At 39.8% G+C, this 16,900-nt stretch overlaps 2 protein-coding genes across 4 annotated transcripts in view; one reads left to right on the plus strand and one right to left on the minus strand.

Annotated features, from left to right (window-relative positions):
- Positions 1 to 11,297, plus strand: part of LOC105469910 (protein phosphatase 2 regulatory subunit B''alpha) — a 194,122-nt gene extending 182,825 nt beyond the window's left edge. For all 3 annotated transcript variants that reach the window (XM_011721501.3, XM_071090952.1, XM_071090953.1), the window contains one exon: positions 8,458 to 11,297. In XM_011721501.3, coding sequence (XP_011719803.3) covers positions 8,458 to 8,581 — 124 coding nt within the window. In that variant the 3' untranslated portion in view covers positions 8,582 to 11,297. The remainder of the gene's footprint in view (positions 1 to 8,457) is intronic.
- Positions 11,298 to 12,820: 1,523 nt separating this feature from the next.
- Positions 12,821 to 16,900, minus strand: part of LOC105469911 (MSL complex subunit 2) — a 48,552-nt gene continuing 44,472 nt past the window's right edge. Inside the window, exon 2 of the mRNA XM_011721502.3 lies at positions 12,821 to 16,149. Coding sequence (XP_011719804.1) covers positions 14,558 to 16,149 — 1,592 coding nt within the window. The 3' untranslated portion in view covers positions 12,821 to 14,557. The remainder of the gene's footprint in view (positions 16,150 to 16,900) is intronic.

Below are 16,900 nucleotides of genomic sequence, written 5' to 3' on the forward strand. Positions count from 1 at the left end.
CGCAGAGACCAGCTGTAGTGAAATTCGACCTTTGTATATGAGAGGCTCTTGCTGCTTGCTGGATACCCCACTTCTCATGTTGTGGGAGATAAGATAAGGCCTACACAGAACACATGTAGGTTATGGGGTCCCAAGGGGCAGGGAGGCTTACAAAAGCCACAGTCTATAGAGCAAGCACTAGAATGTGAACAAAGGGAAGGAAAAGGCCCATTTACAGGAATAACAACTGACCAACTGGTGCAAAAGCAAGGCCAGACCTAAATTCCCAAGGCTAAATCAACTAGGGTTTCATCTCAAGAAAGAATCACAAATATGTTAGGGTGAGTCTAACTGTCGAACAGAAATTGCCAGACTCTGGTATCAGAAAGGGAAGAATGTTGGTACCACAGAAAGACCAGAGGCTTAGGAGCCAGACATATCTGGTCCACTCACCAGCTGAGCAGGTTACTTGACTCCTGAGGCTCAGTTTCAGAAGGCATCAGCATCAGCCTCCTGAGGTGGCTGTGAGAATCTAAGATACTGTATGTAAACACCTGGCACATGGCTCATGATAAATAGTAGCTATTACTCCATATAGGAGAAATACAATATAACATCATGGGCCCAGTGCAGTGGCTCAGGCCTGTGATCCCAACACTTTGGGAGGCTGAGGCAGGCACATGAGGCCAGGAGTTCAAGATCTGCCTGGCCAACATGCAAAACCCCATCTTTACTAAAAATACAAAAGTTAGCTAGGCGTGGTGATGTGTGCCTATAATCCCAGCTACTTGGGAGGCTGGGGCGCGAGGATCATTTGAATGAACCTAGGAAGGAGGTGGAGGTTGCAGTGAGCTGTGATCACAGCATTGCACGTCAGCCTGGGCAACAGAGCAAGACTCCGTCTCAAGAAAAAAAAAATTATATATATAGATGTAAAACATCGTGGTTAATAGCATGAAATTTGAAGTTAGACAAACCTAACTTCAAATCCTTGCTTTACCATAGAAGCTGTGGACTCTCATGCATCCAAGCTTCAGCATCCCCTGTAAAAATAAGGGTACCACTTGCCACACTGAGCTGTTTTAAGGATTAAATAAGACAGTGTATATAATGTAAGGCCCTTAGGCATAGTGTCTTTGTAATCAATAAACAATAGCTATTTATTACTACCACTTTTGTGATCACATTACCTAACCTCTCTGAAGTAGAGTTTATTCAGCTGTAACATTAGCATTCTGTCACTTATCTTGCTCCCTTCACTCCTAGGGCACATTTTACTGCTTGACACAGTAAATATCTGTTGCATGAACAGCAAGATTGTACTGAGAATTAAGAGATAATGTATATAATGAATCTAACAGTGTCTGGTATATAAATGCTAAAAAAAAAAAAAAAAAAGGAGCTATTTGTTTTACCATTAGATTGTGAGCTCCTCAGGGGGCAAGAACATTTTCTTAGTCTTGTAGTCCCAGCATCTGGCAGACTGTTATGTAGGAGGTCCTCAGCAAATGTTTACTGAAAGACACAGACCACAGCAATACAGCAGCCACCCTCACTACAAGGATATCTACAGTAGTCCAGACGATTTGGCCCTCCAAAAACAACTTAAAATCCTCCATCTAACAACAATCACAGGTAGCCATTGTGCTAAGCATCTGTACCTCCTGATTTCAAGACTGGTACTTATGTAATGTCTTCAGTAAGTAACCTAGTAATCACTACAGATCTCAGTGAGGTGAAGTAAGACCAAAGCTCCCATAAGTATGAGGCTGTAAACATTGCAAATTAACACGTCTAGCACACAAAGTGATCACAGCATACAACAGCATTTATATAAATTCAACCCTCGTAAGAGAAGCCAGAAAGGCAGGGTACCAGTTACTTAATCCAAGTCAACTAAATGTGTTACCTATATGAAGATAACAGGTTATGATACCATATTTATAGTTAACATTCTTACAGTTTATGCAATGGAATACATTAAAAACGCCACAGAAATTATGTAAAGCAGGCTAACGGGTCTTCCATGTTACTATCCTAAGAAACCGAGACCCTCAATAATCAGAAACAAGCTTTTCTGCCAGTTTGACTAATACTTGAAAAAAATGGAAAATATAGAGAGATTAAAATCACTGTTGGTTCAGTGATCCAGGGATAACCATTATTTTATACTTGGTATATTTCTTTTTGGCACTTGTTACTAATGTGTTCAAAAACAGGACTTTGAATGCTTCAGTGTTCTTTCAAGCAATAACTCACATCCATTTCCCTGTTACTGGACATTTGGGCAGTTTAGAACTGTTTCCTATTGAATGTTTTTAAAGGCAGCTTTTTCCTTTGTATTAAAAATATATTAATTACTCTGTCAGAGATCTACATGTACATCCATCAGCACTGGAAATTAAGGCACTGTAGGTAAAGAAGGCCAGCCAGAAACCCATCAGAGCAATCGTCCAGGAATGTAACTAGTGAGAAGTATGAAGCCAAACTCTCCTCAGTAAGGCGGGAGAATATAGGAGAGGAACAGGGAAACAGGGAGAATGGAGGGTTGTGTGTATATATTAGGGTATAGAGAAAGAAAAAGAAGGAATGACATGAATTAATATTTCAAAACATGAGTTATAAAATTACAGATATACTAGTTTAGAATTACTTTTTAATGCTTAATAAACGGAGCCTCTACATGGGCCTGAGATTAATGTTTTATTTTTTTCCACATTGAACAAAGCCCAATGTTAATTTATTTGAACAGATATTTACTGGTACCTACTTTGTGCCAGGCACTGTGCTTGGTAATAAACATGATTTGAGACCCTGTCCTTCCAGTTCATAATTACAATATATTTAGCCCACATTTTTATGCTGTCTATATCCACAGTGAGTAAGAATTAACAATTGATAGCTTATGATTCTGGGGAACTGCAAGAGTTCCTTTAACCATCAGAAATGAAGTGAAATCTACTTCCTGGGGCAGGAAAGCAAGTGGTATGTATTAGGAAACTTCAGCAAGAGTTGAAACTAAAGGTCTTCTGGTCACTGGATGGGTTAAGGAAATTCAGTGAACCAAATATCCAACTTCCAAATATTTCAGCTAGTCCATTTTATGTAAGTGGCTTAGGATATCTATTTTTTTTTTTCTATTTTTTTTTTTTAGTAGAGATGGGGTTTCACCGTGTTAGCCAGGATGGTCTCGATCTCCTGACCTCGTGATCCGCCCGTCTCGGCCTCCCAAAGTGCTGGGATTACAGGCTTAACTTAAAAGTATAAAGATAAATCACACACTTATATTCCTGAAGCATTATAGACTTCAAACTAGAGAAATATTGAATTTTTATTTTATTTTTTGGTTTTTTGTTTGTTTGTTTGTTTTTGAGATGGAGTTTTACTCTTGTCACCCAGGCTGGAGTGCAGTGGCACGATCTCAGCTCACTGCAACTTCTGCCTCCCGAGTTCAAGTGATTCTCCGACCTCAGCCTCCCGAGTAGCTGGGATTACAGGCATGTGCCACCACGCCCAGCTAATTTTGTATTTTTAGTAGAGACAGGGTTTCTCCATGTTGGTCAGGCTGGTCTCAAACTCCCAACCTCAGGTAATCTGCCCACATGGCCTGCCCCAAAGTGCTGGGATTACAGGTGTGAGCCACTGCGCCACGCCAAAATATTGAACATTTTATTCTATGCCTGTAGGTACCATATGTCTTAGATTTGCCCAGATAATCCCTGAATCAAATACTCTATTCTTTTGTCCCTGTAAATAGTCAGAATCCTGGAAATTGGAATCAAAACATAACTCCCAGACAACACTCTGAAACTGCATGCAATCTTTTGTCAAACCATGTATGTCCCAGTCATTATCTCTGCTCATTCCAGCTTTTCTATTTCCATCCCAGGAATCTGCAGAGCCCGCCTGAATACTTTTGCCCAGAAACTGTTCATCTGAAAGGGAAAACTTACTTAGGGAAATAAGTTTCTAAAGGCAGTGGTGTTGCTGGCCAAATTACATGAACCATCATATCCCCTCATGCTAACAATACTATGTTAAAGAATTTGTCCTCAGGCTGGGCACGGTGGCTCACACCTGTAATCCCAGCACTTTGGGAGGCCGGGGGGTGATCACGAGGTCAGGAGATCGAGGCCATCCTAGCCAACATGGTGAAACTCCGTCTCTACTAAAAATACAAAAATTAGCTGGCGTGGTGGCACGTGTCTGTAATCCCAACTACTCGGGAGGCTGAGGCAGGAGAATGGCTTGACCCTGGGAGGCGGAGGTTGCAGTGAGCCAAGATCACGCCATTGCCCTCCTGAGCGACAGAGCGAGATTTTATTTCAAAATGAATGAATGAATGAATGAATGAATGAATGAATGAAAATGAATGAAAGAATTCTGCACTCTCACCATTTTACTGATTCCAATCCTGTCCCAGCAGCTCTACACACTGTTTCACAAGAGCATTAGGACATCACTTTTCATTCAGCCATTCATTTTGAGCACTTAGTGCCAATCACTGTACTATAGCCCAAGGAAGTTAGTGAGCTACAAAACGGACACTTTACAGTCAAGTGGGGAACAGATTTAATTATGTAAATATGAAGGAGGCAAATAAGATGAACCAATAATGGACAAGGAGTTGCAGCTTACGGTGCTGAGGGAAGAATTTTTCTGAGTAGGTGACAAGACCTAAAAGGTTGAAAAACAGCAAAAATGTCCTAGGTGGGGAGTAAAATATGTGACTGTGTGCAGTGATTTTGAGGCAGGAAACAGTATGTTGGGGAGATTTTTAAAGCCTAGTGTGGCCAGAATATAGTGAGCAACAGAGGGAGATGTGATTACAAAGTCTAACAGGGGCCAGATCATGCAGGGCCTAGGGAAGCCACTGAAAATTGTTAAGCAAGGGAGTGATATAACCCCTACCCCTTAGGTTTTCTGAAGACCATTCTGCCAGAGTAGTGGAAGTGCAAGAACAGAAGTAGGGAGACAAATAAGGAAGCCATTACATACATCTGAGTCAGATGTATGTGGTTAATTCAGGAGTCAAGAATCAGGAAACCTGCACCTGACATCTGATTAAAAGATGAACACAAGCTAGCCAAAGAGGAAAGGGCATTTCAGGCAGTTGAAAAACATGTACAGTGGCATTAGGTCCCAAGACCATAACCTGTTCCAACACCATAAACAGCCTGGTATGGCAGTAGCAAAGGATATGTGGCAAGAGTGTAATCCAGACAAGAAAGTATGGTACCCTGAACTGAAGCCAGTGGTGGTAGGGAGGAAGAGGCAGGCTTGTATCCATATGGTCAGCTGTAGTGAGGTGAGGAAAGAGGAACTTGGGATAACTAGTTTCTGGCTTTGAGTGGGCAGATGACAGTGCCATTGACTAAAATAGGGAGAACCAGGGCAGTGGGAAACATGCGTTCAAGTTTATACATGCTGCTGTAGTGAAAGAGCCATCTATATAGTAGGCAGCTGGATACATGGAGCTCTCCAGCTTAGAAAGAGGCTGAGGCTGGACATAGTTTAGAAACCATAGGTGAGTAAGTGGTGAGTGAAGCCATGGGAAAGACTAAGCTTACCAGGGAAGTACAAAATGACAAGAGCTTATTAGTCCAGAACCTGGGACACACTAGCATTGAAGGAGCAAGAGTTCTAAGATGGGTAATATTATTGTGAGATGTATGGCATATTGTAGGATGTTTAGCACCATCCCTGCACGCTACCCACTAGATGCCAGTAGGACCCACTCAGTTGTGACAAGCAAGACACAGACATGTCTCCAGACATTCCTGAATGTCCCCTGGTGGGAGGGAAATCACCCTAGTTGAGAACCACCAAAATTAAGAGGAGTCTCCAGGATGCTGACAAAGGAGGGTTATTGAATGAACTTCCTTTTGCAAATGTTTTCTTCAGAAATGACATACACAAAAATGTATAACCCCTCCTGCAATATAGGATTAGGTGTCACTCACCAACATGCCCAAAGTCACATTAAGTGATCAAACCCAGATTGGAACCTGACTTTTACAGTCTGACTCCAAAGCCTATGCTTTAAGGCTAAATCACTTAATCCCTGACTCCATAAGGTCTCCATTAAGCTACAAGAGATGTGAGGAGAGGGCTGCTTCAGCCTTTTTCATCATTGTAATCCTAGCATTTGGCTCTTACACTTAGCAACAGGAGTTCAAATATTTACTGAATGAGTCTCACTTCACACTTAACTCTGAAAATATGCCTTATTCATAAACCTACACTGAGGTATTTAACACTGATAGCTTACAGACAGCAAGTCAGGGCACCAAGGGGAAGAAGATGCTCCCATCCTGACAAGAAAGCAGCAGCAGTGGTTTTGAGAATTTTGTTCCCCAGAACAGAGGCTCTGCCATCAACCATTTCACTTGCGTTAGCAGAAAGTTCCTCTCCTATTGCCTCCTTATCTAGCACATCCCATGCCGCATTGAGGCCTCAAGGAGATGGGGGAAAAGGAATGGAAACAAGAATGGAATGCAGTAGTTTTATTAAATGAACAAACTATAACTTTTGATAGTATCATAAACTGGTAGTGATAGGGAACAATTTTCTATCAAGTAAGCTTTTTAAAAATTTTAAATCTCTAACCTCTATTCAAAAATGTTGGCTTAGGCTAGGCGCAGTGGCTCACACCTGTAATCCCAGCACTTTGGGAGGCTGAGGGGGGTGGATCACCCAAGGTCAGGAGTTCAAGATCAGCCTGGCCAACATGGTGAAACCCTGTCGCTACTGAAAAAATACACAAACTAGCCAGGCGTGGTGGTATACATCCATAATCCCTGCTTCTTGGGAGGCTGAGGCAGGAGAATTGCTTGAACCCGGAAGGCAGAGGTTGCAGTGAACCAAGATCGTGCCACTGCACTCCAGCCTGGGCAACAGAGTGAGACTCCATTTCAAAAACAAAAAGATGTTGACTGGGCACAGTGGCTCATGCTTGTAATCCCAGCATTTTGGGAGGCCGAGACAGGTGGATCACTTGAGGTTAGGCGTTCAAGACCAGTCTGGCGAGCATGGTGAAACCCCATCTCTACTAAATATACAAAATTAGCCAGACATGGTGGCACATGCCTGTAAATCCCAGCTACTTGGGAGGCTGAGGCAGGAGAAATCACTTGAACTTGGGAGGCAGAGGTTGCAGTGAGCCGAGATGGCCCCACTGCACTCCAGCCTGGGTGACAGAGCGATACTCCATCTCAGAAGAAAAACCACACACACACATACACAATGTTTTAGGGAATAGGTGCCCCCTACTGTATATACCTACCTCAGCATATTTTCCCTCACTAATTGGCCTTGGTACCTTTTTGATAAAGAGACTGTATGTCCACAGATTCCTGCTTAAATATTGTGGGAGATCCCTGCAAGGGCTAAGCCAGTGATGTCAAATACTGTAATAGACATTGCTAACTGATGTGCATTTTTCTGATGTACATATCTACATATGAGGCTTAGAGATACAGCCTCAGAATATTTATCAATATTTCAGGCAGCCACATCATTTCCAAGAGAAAGTATTTCATCTCTGCCTAAAGCCAACCTTAGGGGTAGCCTGGAGGATACAGTATTCAGGGGATACCAGCAACACCTAAAAGGTTTGGCAGAACGACATCTTCCCAGGATGAATATCTAGGTCTAGGTATGCTGTAGAGGTCTACAAAGTAGAAAGATGGGAAATCTATAAACGGGCTTTAGTCAGTTCGACCTACACACTTGAACATCTATTTGTGTTACTTGGAAGCCACGGAGGGAAGCTATAAAGCAATCTGGGAGTTGAGAAAGTTTGCCACTCTGACCGACCAGTGGCGCAAGCCTGTAATCCCAGCACTTTGGGAGGCCAAAGTGGGCAGATCACCTGAGGTCCGGAGTTCCAGACCAGCATGGCCAACATGGTGAAACCCCATCTCTACTAAAAATACAAAACTTAGCCAGGTGTGGTGGCACACGGATGTAGTCCCAGCTACTGGGGAGGCTGAGGCAGGAGAATCGCTTGAACCCGGGAAGCAGAGGTTGCAGTGAGCCAAGATCGTGCCACTGCACTCCAGACTGGGTGACAGAGCAAGGCTCCGTCTCAAAAAAAAAAAAAAAAAAAAAAAAAATTTTGCCACTTTGAGTGGAAACCACTTTAATAAGGTCGTGTAAAGCTCATACTTTATGGACCTCAAATTTTTCTTAACCTTGCACCATCTGTAATTCTCTCACTCCCACCAACAGCCATAGGGAAAGCTTGATATGGAACATTTTCAACAAATTCTGACATGGACTTACGTTTTAAGGAACATGGAGAAGAATGTGTTTTCTGCTCTGGAGTGTTGTCTCCTTCAGGGCAGTTCAGTTGCTCACAGCCTCCATTTAGCAACTAAAGGTACCTTTGCGGGCTGGTCTTGAGGCTCGTGTTTGCCGTATTGATTTCTACCCAACCATTAAAACTTCAGTTAATTCATTTTTGCTTTATTTCAGTTTTGAAGATTATGAAACAGATGAACCTGCCTCTCCCTCTGAATTTGGAAACAAAGGCAGTAAAATATTAAGTGCAAGCCTTCCAGAGAAATGTGGAAAGCTTCAATCAGTGGATGAAGAATAGCTCCCAGTGTCTACAATGAAACGAAGATGTGTATTTTAAATGTTTCTTTCTTGTGAAGAGATGTTCTCGTTTGCATACTGCTTTTTAAAGACTTTGATTTCTCCAAGTGTGTATCTGCACTAGGAACTTTGTTTTTAAGCAGTAGGTCTGGATACACATTTAACTTAGGAGACTCCTCCAATTTGCCTCAAACCTCTTACGGAGCTTTTCCTCAGAAGTGGTACCATCGCCTTCCGAAGTCAGCACTCTACACCCTTGAATGTACCAAAGATCTCTTGGGGACGGTGCCATGCACGGTTCTCTACACAGGTGACTGAAGTTGCCTCTGTTGGCTGGCATCCGAGTCCCCTCCGGGCTCCTATGGAGCCTAGAAGAAACCTTCACTTGCAGAAAACTTGAGTCAAAAAATTCTGGAACTTGAAAAAGTAGTAAGGGCCTCCAGAATTGACTTAGCCCTAGTAATAAAAGCACTGCCAAAACATCTCAGAGACTTTTAATTCTATGTATACTGGAGTTCAAAGATCTTGAACTTACCTGGCTTCATGTAATTTCACAGTTCCCTGCCAAACTACTAGTCACTTTACATCCTCAGGTATTGTAACCACTGGGCCTTCCAACTTCGCTGGCAAGCTCTGGTAACCTCCCTGACTGTGGATCTTATATAAGATCTCAAGGAAAAAAAAAAAAAAAAAAACTTCTTAAATGAAGTACAGAATTTGACTCATACTTGGAAAAAGCCCTTTTAACTTTTATTCATTGAACTATGGAATGATGTATTTAATCTCCAAATTAGTTAATACTGTTTTCACTTCCTATCAGAAGGCCTGCTTGATGACATAAAGGAATAATGATACATTAAAATTCTTACTATATTCCTTTCTCCCAGGAATATTAGACTAGCTAATAAAGTTAAGGCCTCAATGTTATTCCTTACTTCATGTTCAAAAAAATTACTACAGATACTTCATCCACCTCATTATCAAGGAAATGGAAAATGATACATCTATAAAAGAAAGCTATTATTTACTGTAGATGTGTTCACTACAGAATCCTACATTTTTCATCAGGCCACAGTCCAGCCAAATCCTGTAGTATCCTTGAAAAGAAACTATTAAAAATAATAGACATTTCTGATGTAAGTAAAACCCCCAAGCAATTTAATATCCATCTGTCAGTCATCAGCTTTTCCCCTAGATTTATTTTTTTTTAACTAGTTCTGAAAGTGTCAAGAATAGCTTCCCTTTCCACCCTACCTTGGTTCCCTCCTTGCTGGCATAAAAGCCAAGCAGTGAAATGAACTTTTGGGTTAGGGTTATGGTAGGCAAAAAGAAAAGGAGAATTTAGGAAATACACTAATACACTATAAACCAGGTACAGCACAGTAAGTTAACAATCCTAGGACTCCTGCCTGTCACAAGCTCCCAGTTTCCTGTCATTTTATCTTCAAGATTAGAACTGATCTTCCATTTAACTGTTACAGAAAGCAGTAACTACTGCAGCTATTTAATAGTTCACACAAAATAATTAAAAGCTTAAAAATAACAATTTTTAGGAAACAATATTCAATAACCTACACACACTGATTATTAAGATTGTTTATGTGATAAATGAAATGTCCTACCAATCCCATCCAGCCTTTACCAGGGAAGAAAAGCAATCATTTTATTTCAGATAGAAATACAAAAAAATAAATACTTTTCTTAGAAACCAGATACGGTTTAAATGTTTTATTATCCATAATGACCTAAACTACTAGTAAGATTCACCAAAAAGTAAAAATAAAATTCAATTTTACAATATACTATTTGGCTTTTTTACCTTGGTTCTCCTTAACTGAAGTCCTCTTGCTTTCACTTTCATCTGGTTTTTGAAGTCTCTAATTATTGGGTGGGCATGGTGACTCACGCCTATAATCCCAGCATTTTGGGAGGCCAAAGGAGGTGATCACTTGAGTCCAGGAGTAAAGACCAGCCTGGGCAACACAGTGAGACTCTGTCTCTACAAAAAACTAAGCTTAGTTGGGCGTGGTGATGCACACCTGTAGTCCTACCAACTTGGGAGGCTGAGGCAGGAGAACCACTCGAGCCCAGGGCTTCGAGGCTGCAGTGAGCTATGATTACGACACTGCACTCCAGCCTAGGCGACAGAGCAAGACCCCAATCTCTTACAAAGTCTATTATAAAAGTACATCTATCAGTACCATTCCATTTAAGATGGGCTATTGTAATAGTTTACCCACATTATTACATTTTCAGGAATTATAAGAATGTGTTTGTTTTATTGTACTCCTTTCTTGGAGCTGAATGCAAGGAATGTGAATTCTGAGGAATTAAGGTAGAATATATTTGACTTTCTGGTAAAGATCATGGTAAATATAATCATTACTGCCAAAATGGAATTTACAAGTTACAATATTCCAGGCCCCTTGATAAAAGCTGAGGGTTATTATCATGACCTTAATGCTAATTCAGTGAGAAATGAGTTTAATAGCATAACATTACCAAGGTAATCAAACTAATTAAAAATTCCATATATCTTCCCTGCATCTTATCTATGTCACTGTGTACCATTCAAAGTGTTTATAAAACTCTAGATTGATCAAATGAGATTTGCTCAGCTTTTTGAAATGTTAAGATGTGTTTGGAGAAGGCTGCATGACTTTTGTTTTTCCCTTTTAGCAAAACTAAATAAAGTTGTCAAATATGAATGTTCATTACTACACACTCGTGCTTTTAATCATACCTGCACCTCATTTTTATGTAAGACTGTAAACAAGCTTGAATGTCAGAATAACTCTTTGAGCCCATGTGAAAACTACAAAGAAAGGTCTTTGTAGTAATGATAATATACTGAGAAATGATGTCCTCGGGATAGGGAAGCGGACCAGGGTTTGTGAATGAGGCGGAGTTCACAGGAATCAAGGTAGACTTTAGCCTCATCTATAATGCATTATTTTAAAAGAATGTGTAACTGCGTGTTTTGGGGTACCTAATTTTATTTAAGAGGCAAGGTCTCACTATGTTGCCCAGGCTGGATTCAAACTCCTGAGCTTAAGTGATTCTCCCACCTCAGCCTCATAAGTAGCTGGGATTACAGGCACACACCACTATGCCTAGCTTTTATTTTTTTTTGAAAAAGTATAAAATACCATCCAAGTAATAGATTTGGTCAAAATACTATACTTTGAACTTAGTATTTTCTAAAGCGCTTCTATTTGTTATCTATGATATGGTTATGGACAATTTATTTTTCATCTGATTGCCGTAAAACTTTTACTCTTGTTCAACAAGGTCACCATGAAATTGTTTTAACTAAGAATACAATGAAATAAAAGGAATTCTTCATCCCTAGGACCATACTACAACTCCTCATGGAAATGCAGACTTAATTAACCAAAAAGATAAAATGGTCAGCTCTAGAACTATTACCTAAGGTAAAAGATCATTTGATCATTTATATTAATAACAAGGACTCAACAATTCAGGATGTGTCATATTAAATGCTATTATTTGGTGGTTTCAAATCCTGTTGAATTAGTAAATCCAGTTACTTCAGTAATCTCTCAATCATCCCTTGTTAGTCATTGGTCAGCATTCCTAAATAACTCGTGGTATAAAGAAAAATAATATAAAAATCAAGGCACTGTGATTACTCTTCCCCAGATGTATATAATACAGACCATTCAGAGCATGCTATCCCAAACTCCTCAGTATTCTACAACATAGAATTAGAAAACTATCATTTATTGATAGATTTAAGGTGTAATACAGGTTTCCAAAAATGTGGCAGTGAGAATACCAGCATAAAAAAGAGAAACTTGTGCTAAAAACAACCTGAATTCATCACTGGCAATATTACATAACAATCAAGTCCCTCACATACTAATGATTTCCACTTTGTCTATATTGCCAACCTCCCATGCATCAAAAAAAACACAAGATTATCAAACTTGGGAAGCAATAAAGTACTCTATGAATTTTAAGATCATAATATTAGGAAAGTTTGGTCGATTTGCAAAATATATCCTCATCCATGTGTACAATCTCATTTCATTTTTGCAGTGATCATTAGTGAATAAAGAACAGATTTACAACTTTATATAGCAGGGCATCTGGGTTCAACACAAAACTGTTACAAACGTTAGGTAAATACATGTTTCATAAGACACTGCTAATACTTAAAGGAATTAAATAAAATTCCAAATCTTGGAAAGCAAATAAAGACAAGACAACTAAGAAGCATTTTCCACCATTTACTCTTGTTATCAAAAATAGTTCAACTCTTCTTGCAAAACAAAAACAAAATAGTACATACTGGACACATACATCACATTTTTCTTCCTATGGCTTTAGCCCACCCCCACCCCACCAAAAAAAAAACAAAAAAAAACAAAAAAAAAAAAACAAAAAAAACCCAACAACAACAACAAAAACAACTCTACCTGACCACATTCACAGAAAATGACACCAGGATACACTACAAAACAGAAGGAGGTGTCATCTGCTCTGTGTCCAAAGGTTTCTTCTCCATGTCTTGTACTAGGCGAGTAACCATCATTGAACATGCTGTGTGCCAAATCAAAACATAACTTCAACATATGTCGGATCTTACTAGAGATGGTGAACGTAGTAGAAATCGGAAATTTTCCAGCAGTATTTTTCTTTAAATAAGCACTGTCAAAGCTGCAGCTCTTCTTTTAAATCATAGATTATTTCATTACACCTAGTCAGTCCTTGTTTTATTTGGGCTGTGCTCTTTGAAGCAACTGACTAGATTTACCTTCAACAGAATGTCTGTGACTCACTTGTCTTCCCCATAAAAATTAACGGGAAGAAGTGCATTTAAACTGAAACATACTTTGTGCTTTACATGCAAGAGAGCATTCTAAAGAAAATCCTCCTAGCTTCAACCTACCTAAATGCACAGGTTTCATAAAAAGGCATTCTTATTAGGCCTCTATAAAAGACGCCTTCATAATGAACAGCACCCTAAAAAAAAAAAAAAAAAAAAAAAAACTAGAAGCATATTCAAAATAAAGACTGTGGCAAATTAAACTATTATAGAAAACAAAAGTCAAAGTGGCGGCCAGTGGCAATAAGTACAACACATAAATCTGGGCAAGTCTGGGGGCATTATTCCAAAATTATTTTAAGTAAATCCCAATCACTAAATAAAATTTTTATAATTTTTAAAAAATTCTGTCACATACTAGTCTAAATTTAATTACCTTCAGAATAAAACTACTCTCCTTCACTTCATTTATCCAATTAGAACACTGCTCAAAATGAAGGAGGGATTTAGATTTTTTCCCTAGAAATGAGTGAGAAACAGCTAAACATTTGTAGTCTGACAGAATCTGTTTACTTTTTAAAAAGATTTCTTAAACATTCTAATGAGGGGGAATTTTTTCTTTTCATAATACTGCTGATTTAAGAACTGCTACATACACCAGTAGCCAATATTTCATGATCAGAAATGGTATGATGTCAGCACAAAGGTTGAGCTGGACACATCAGCTTTCCAACAGGAGAAACATCAATGGCATCTGAAGGCAGCACTGAGTTTCCTGAACTAATGGCTACTTTTCCACAAAAAAATTAGCACAATCTTTATGGACTGACTAGATACCACTTCCTTACATTTAATCATAAACTTTGATTATGCACAAAGCATGGCCATAAACAATGAGGTTAATGTTATTTTTCTTGCCAAAGTTCATTTTGTATAAATCAGTTGCATCAGCTTTGTTCTCAAACTATGAGGTTCTGTAAGAACTAAGGACATATAGTTGTAGGGTTACTCCTCCATTATCTGCAAACTATTTCCCCGACACTAACACATATAACTTAGCAATGAAAACACTTGATACAAGTGATCTATATGCAGGAGCTCCGGCAAGTTAAACCAACAGAACCATAGCTGCCGTAAAACTGTAGCTATTTCCCTACCAGGAGTAGGTTTAAAAGACCCACTGATTTAACAGTCGAATCTCATGTCTATAGCTTCATCCAAACTTTTATCATCATGTGTACTGGCAGCTAAAAACGTCGTTACTGGGGACCCTGTGACATTTATTACACTGGTGCTGGTACTAGCATTACGCACAGCAATGCTAGTCACGTTAATGCCCAAAGTGAGCCTGGTCTGCTCCAAGGCCTTTTCTGGCACGGCAAATGCCTCCAGCTTCTTCTCCCCATTGGCCATATAGGAGTTTTGGCAGCCACGACATATACAATCTAAGCAGGCTTTGCGGTTAGAGTAGCAAGGGCAGCGTTGGCCTCGGCATGTAAGAACACTTGGATTTTGAGTAGCACGCCCACATTTACACCCTTTCTTTTCCTGGGGTTTTTTGTACACAGTCTTGGTAGGACTTCCTGGCATAAAATGATGACTAGGAATCTTTTCCTTTACTGCTTTGTCTTTTTTAAGAATACCTGGCTTGGTTTTAGAGTGAGATTTCTTGGATCCATGTTCATGACTCTTTTTCATGCTTTTAGTAGATAAAAGTACAGTCTTGCTGATTTTAGGCGTTGTGCCTCCATTGGGAACAGTTGCTATAGGCTGAAGAGAAATTTTGCTCTCCCGTTTCACCGTCACAGGAGCAGATGCCCCCAGTGTTGGGCCTCGAATAATGGTAGAAATTGGAAGTGGCTGAACTTTCTCACTGTCGCTCTCTGATCTGGATCGTTTTCTATTCAATTTTGCTATCTTCGGAGTTGCTGCTGTACATGATAACCCATGAAGTGCAGGACTGGTGGACATAAAAACATTATGGCTAAGAGACTGGGAAGAAAGCTGCAGAAAAGGTCCATTGGATACAGTGGCTTCCAAGTTCGGCTGCAAATTAGGGCAACAGACCTCTGTATTTGAAACAGTTTCTAAGCTGCGGAGTACTTCCTCAACACTCAGTAACAGAGAGTCTCCAGGTTTTATATCTTCACTGAAACTGCAGATATCAATGCCTGTGGAACATAAGTCAGTGGCTACCGTGTCACAAACGGGTGGCAGGCTGTCAGACAGATCCTCAGTTTTTATGTCAACAGTGTTACATACGTCAATCGTATTTGAATGTTCAGGTGAAGGAATATTTATACCAAATCTATCTATTGAAAGCCCATTATAAGTAGGCAAACCATTGATAACAGAACTGCCAATAGCAATGCTGAGGGTGCTTTCAGACATTGGAGATAAACTAGCTTGAGGATCAGTTGTGGGTTCTGAGGTTGAAGGTAAAGGGGAATGTGTCAAACACAAAGTAAAGGATGAATCTGAGGGTTTTTCTGTCTCCTCACAAAACAATGATCCATCATTAAGCAAAGCCAAAATATCAGAAGAACAGTCAACTGCTTCTATTATATCCCGTGCCAGTGTAGTCTGTGTTATATACTCGCACAGTTTTTTGTAGCAGTTCACTAGGATGCTTAACTGCTTGTTTTCCTCAAACTGCTCATAGTCTTTGCACCAGCTACAGGAAGGTTTCATCATCATTTTCTTGCCTTTACAAGTTTTGCAGACATAATGTTGGCAGGTGGAGTTGGTGGGTGCAATAGGATCTTGTAGCAAATGTCCTAAGGGGGAGAAGGAGGAAAGCAAAGATTTTAGTAAAATAAATTTACCATTTCATAAACTGAAGTTTAGATGACATAAGTAATCTATCAAAATTGAGATGAATTAAACTCACTAGGCCAAATAACAAAAAATATATCTTAGAAGAAACAGAAGAATCCTCAATTAGCTCGCTTTATTTCATGCCATATTCCCCATTCAGTTATCTCAAACCAAAATCATCCTTGATTCTGTGTCTCTCTCCCCAAGCAATATGTTCTGGTCCATCTTCTTATCCTCTTCCTCCAAAGGCTATAAAGTTAAAGATGTGAAGATCAGACACCAGAAGCAAAAACTAGGGTTAAAACCCTTTGGGTAGCCAGGTGTGGTGGCGTGTGCCTGTAATCCCAGCTATTCAGGAGGCTGAGGTAATGGCTTGAGCCCTGGAGTTGAGGCTACGGTGAACTATGATCCTGCCACTGCACTCCAGCCTGGGTGACAAAGCGAGACCCTGTCTCAAAAACAAAACAAAACAAAACCCTTTGGACCTCAACCTAACAACATAGCAATGCTACAACATTCTGAACAAAATCATAATGATTATTTTGTGCTGGACACTGGGGAAAAATATATGAGTAAGAGAGATTTAGTCCCTGCCCTCATAAAAGATAGTCTTGAGGGCATTAATCAGTAGAAAAGTATCTTCACAGGAAAAAAAAAAAAAAAAAAAAAAATTTTTTTTCAACCAGTTTTTACCGCATGTATACTAATCAT

The sequence above is a fragment of the Macaca nemestrina genome, chromosome 2 (genome assembly GCF_043159975.1).
Source record: "Macaca nemestrina isolate mMacNem1 chromosome 2, mMacNem.hap1, whole genome shotgun sequence".
Lineage (NCBI taxonomy): Eukaryota > Metazoa > Chordata > Mammalia > Primates > Cercopithecidae > Macaca > Macaca nemestrina.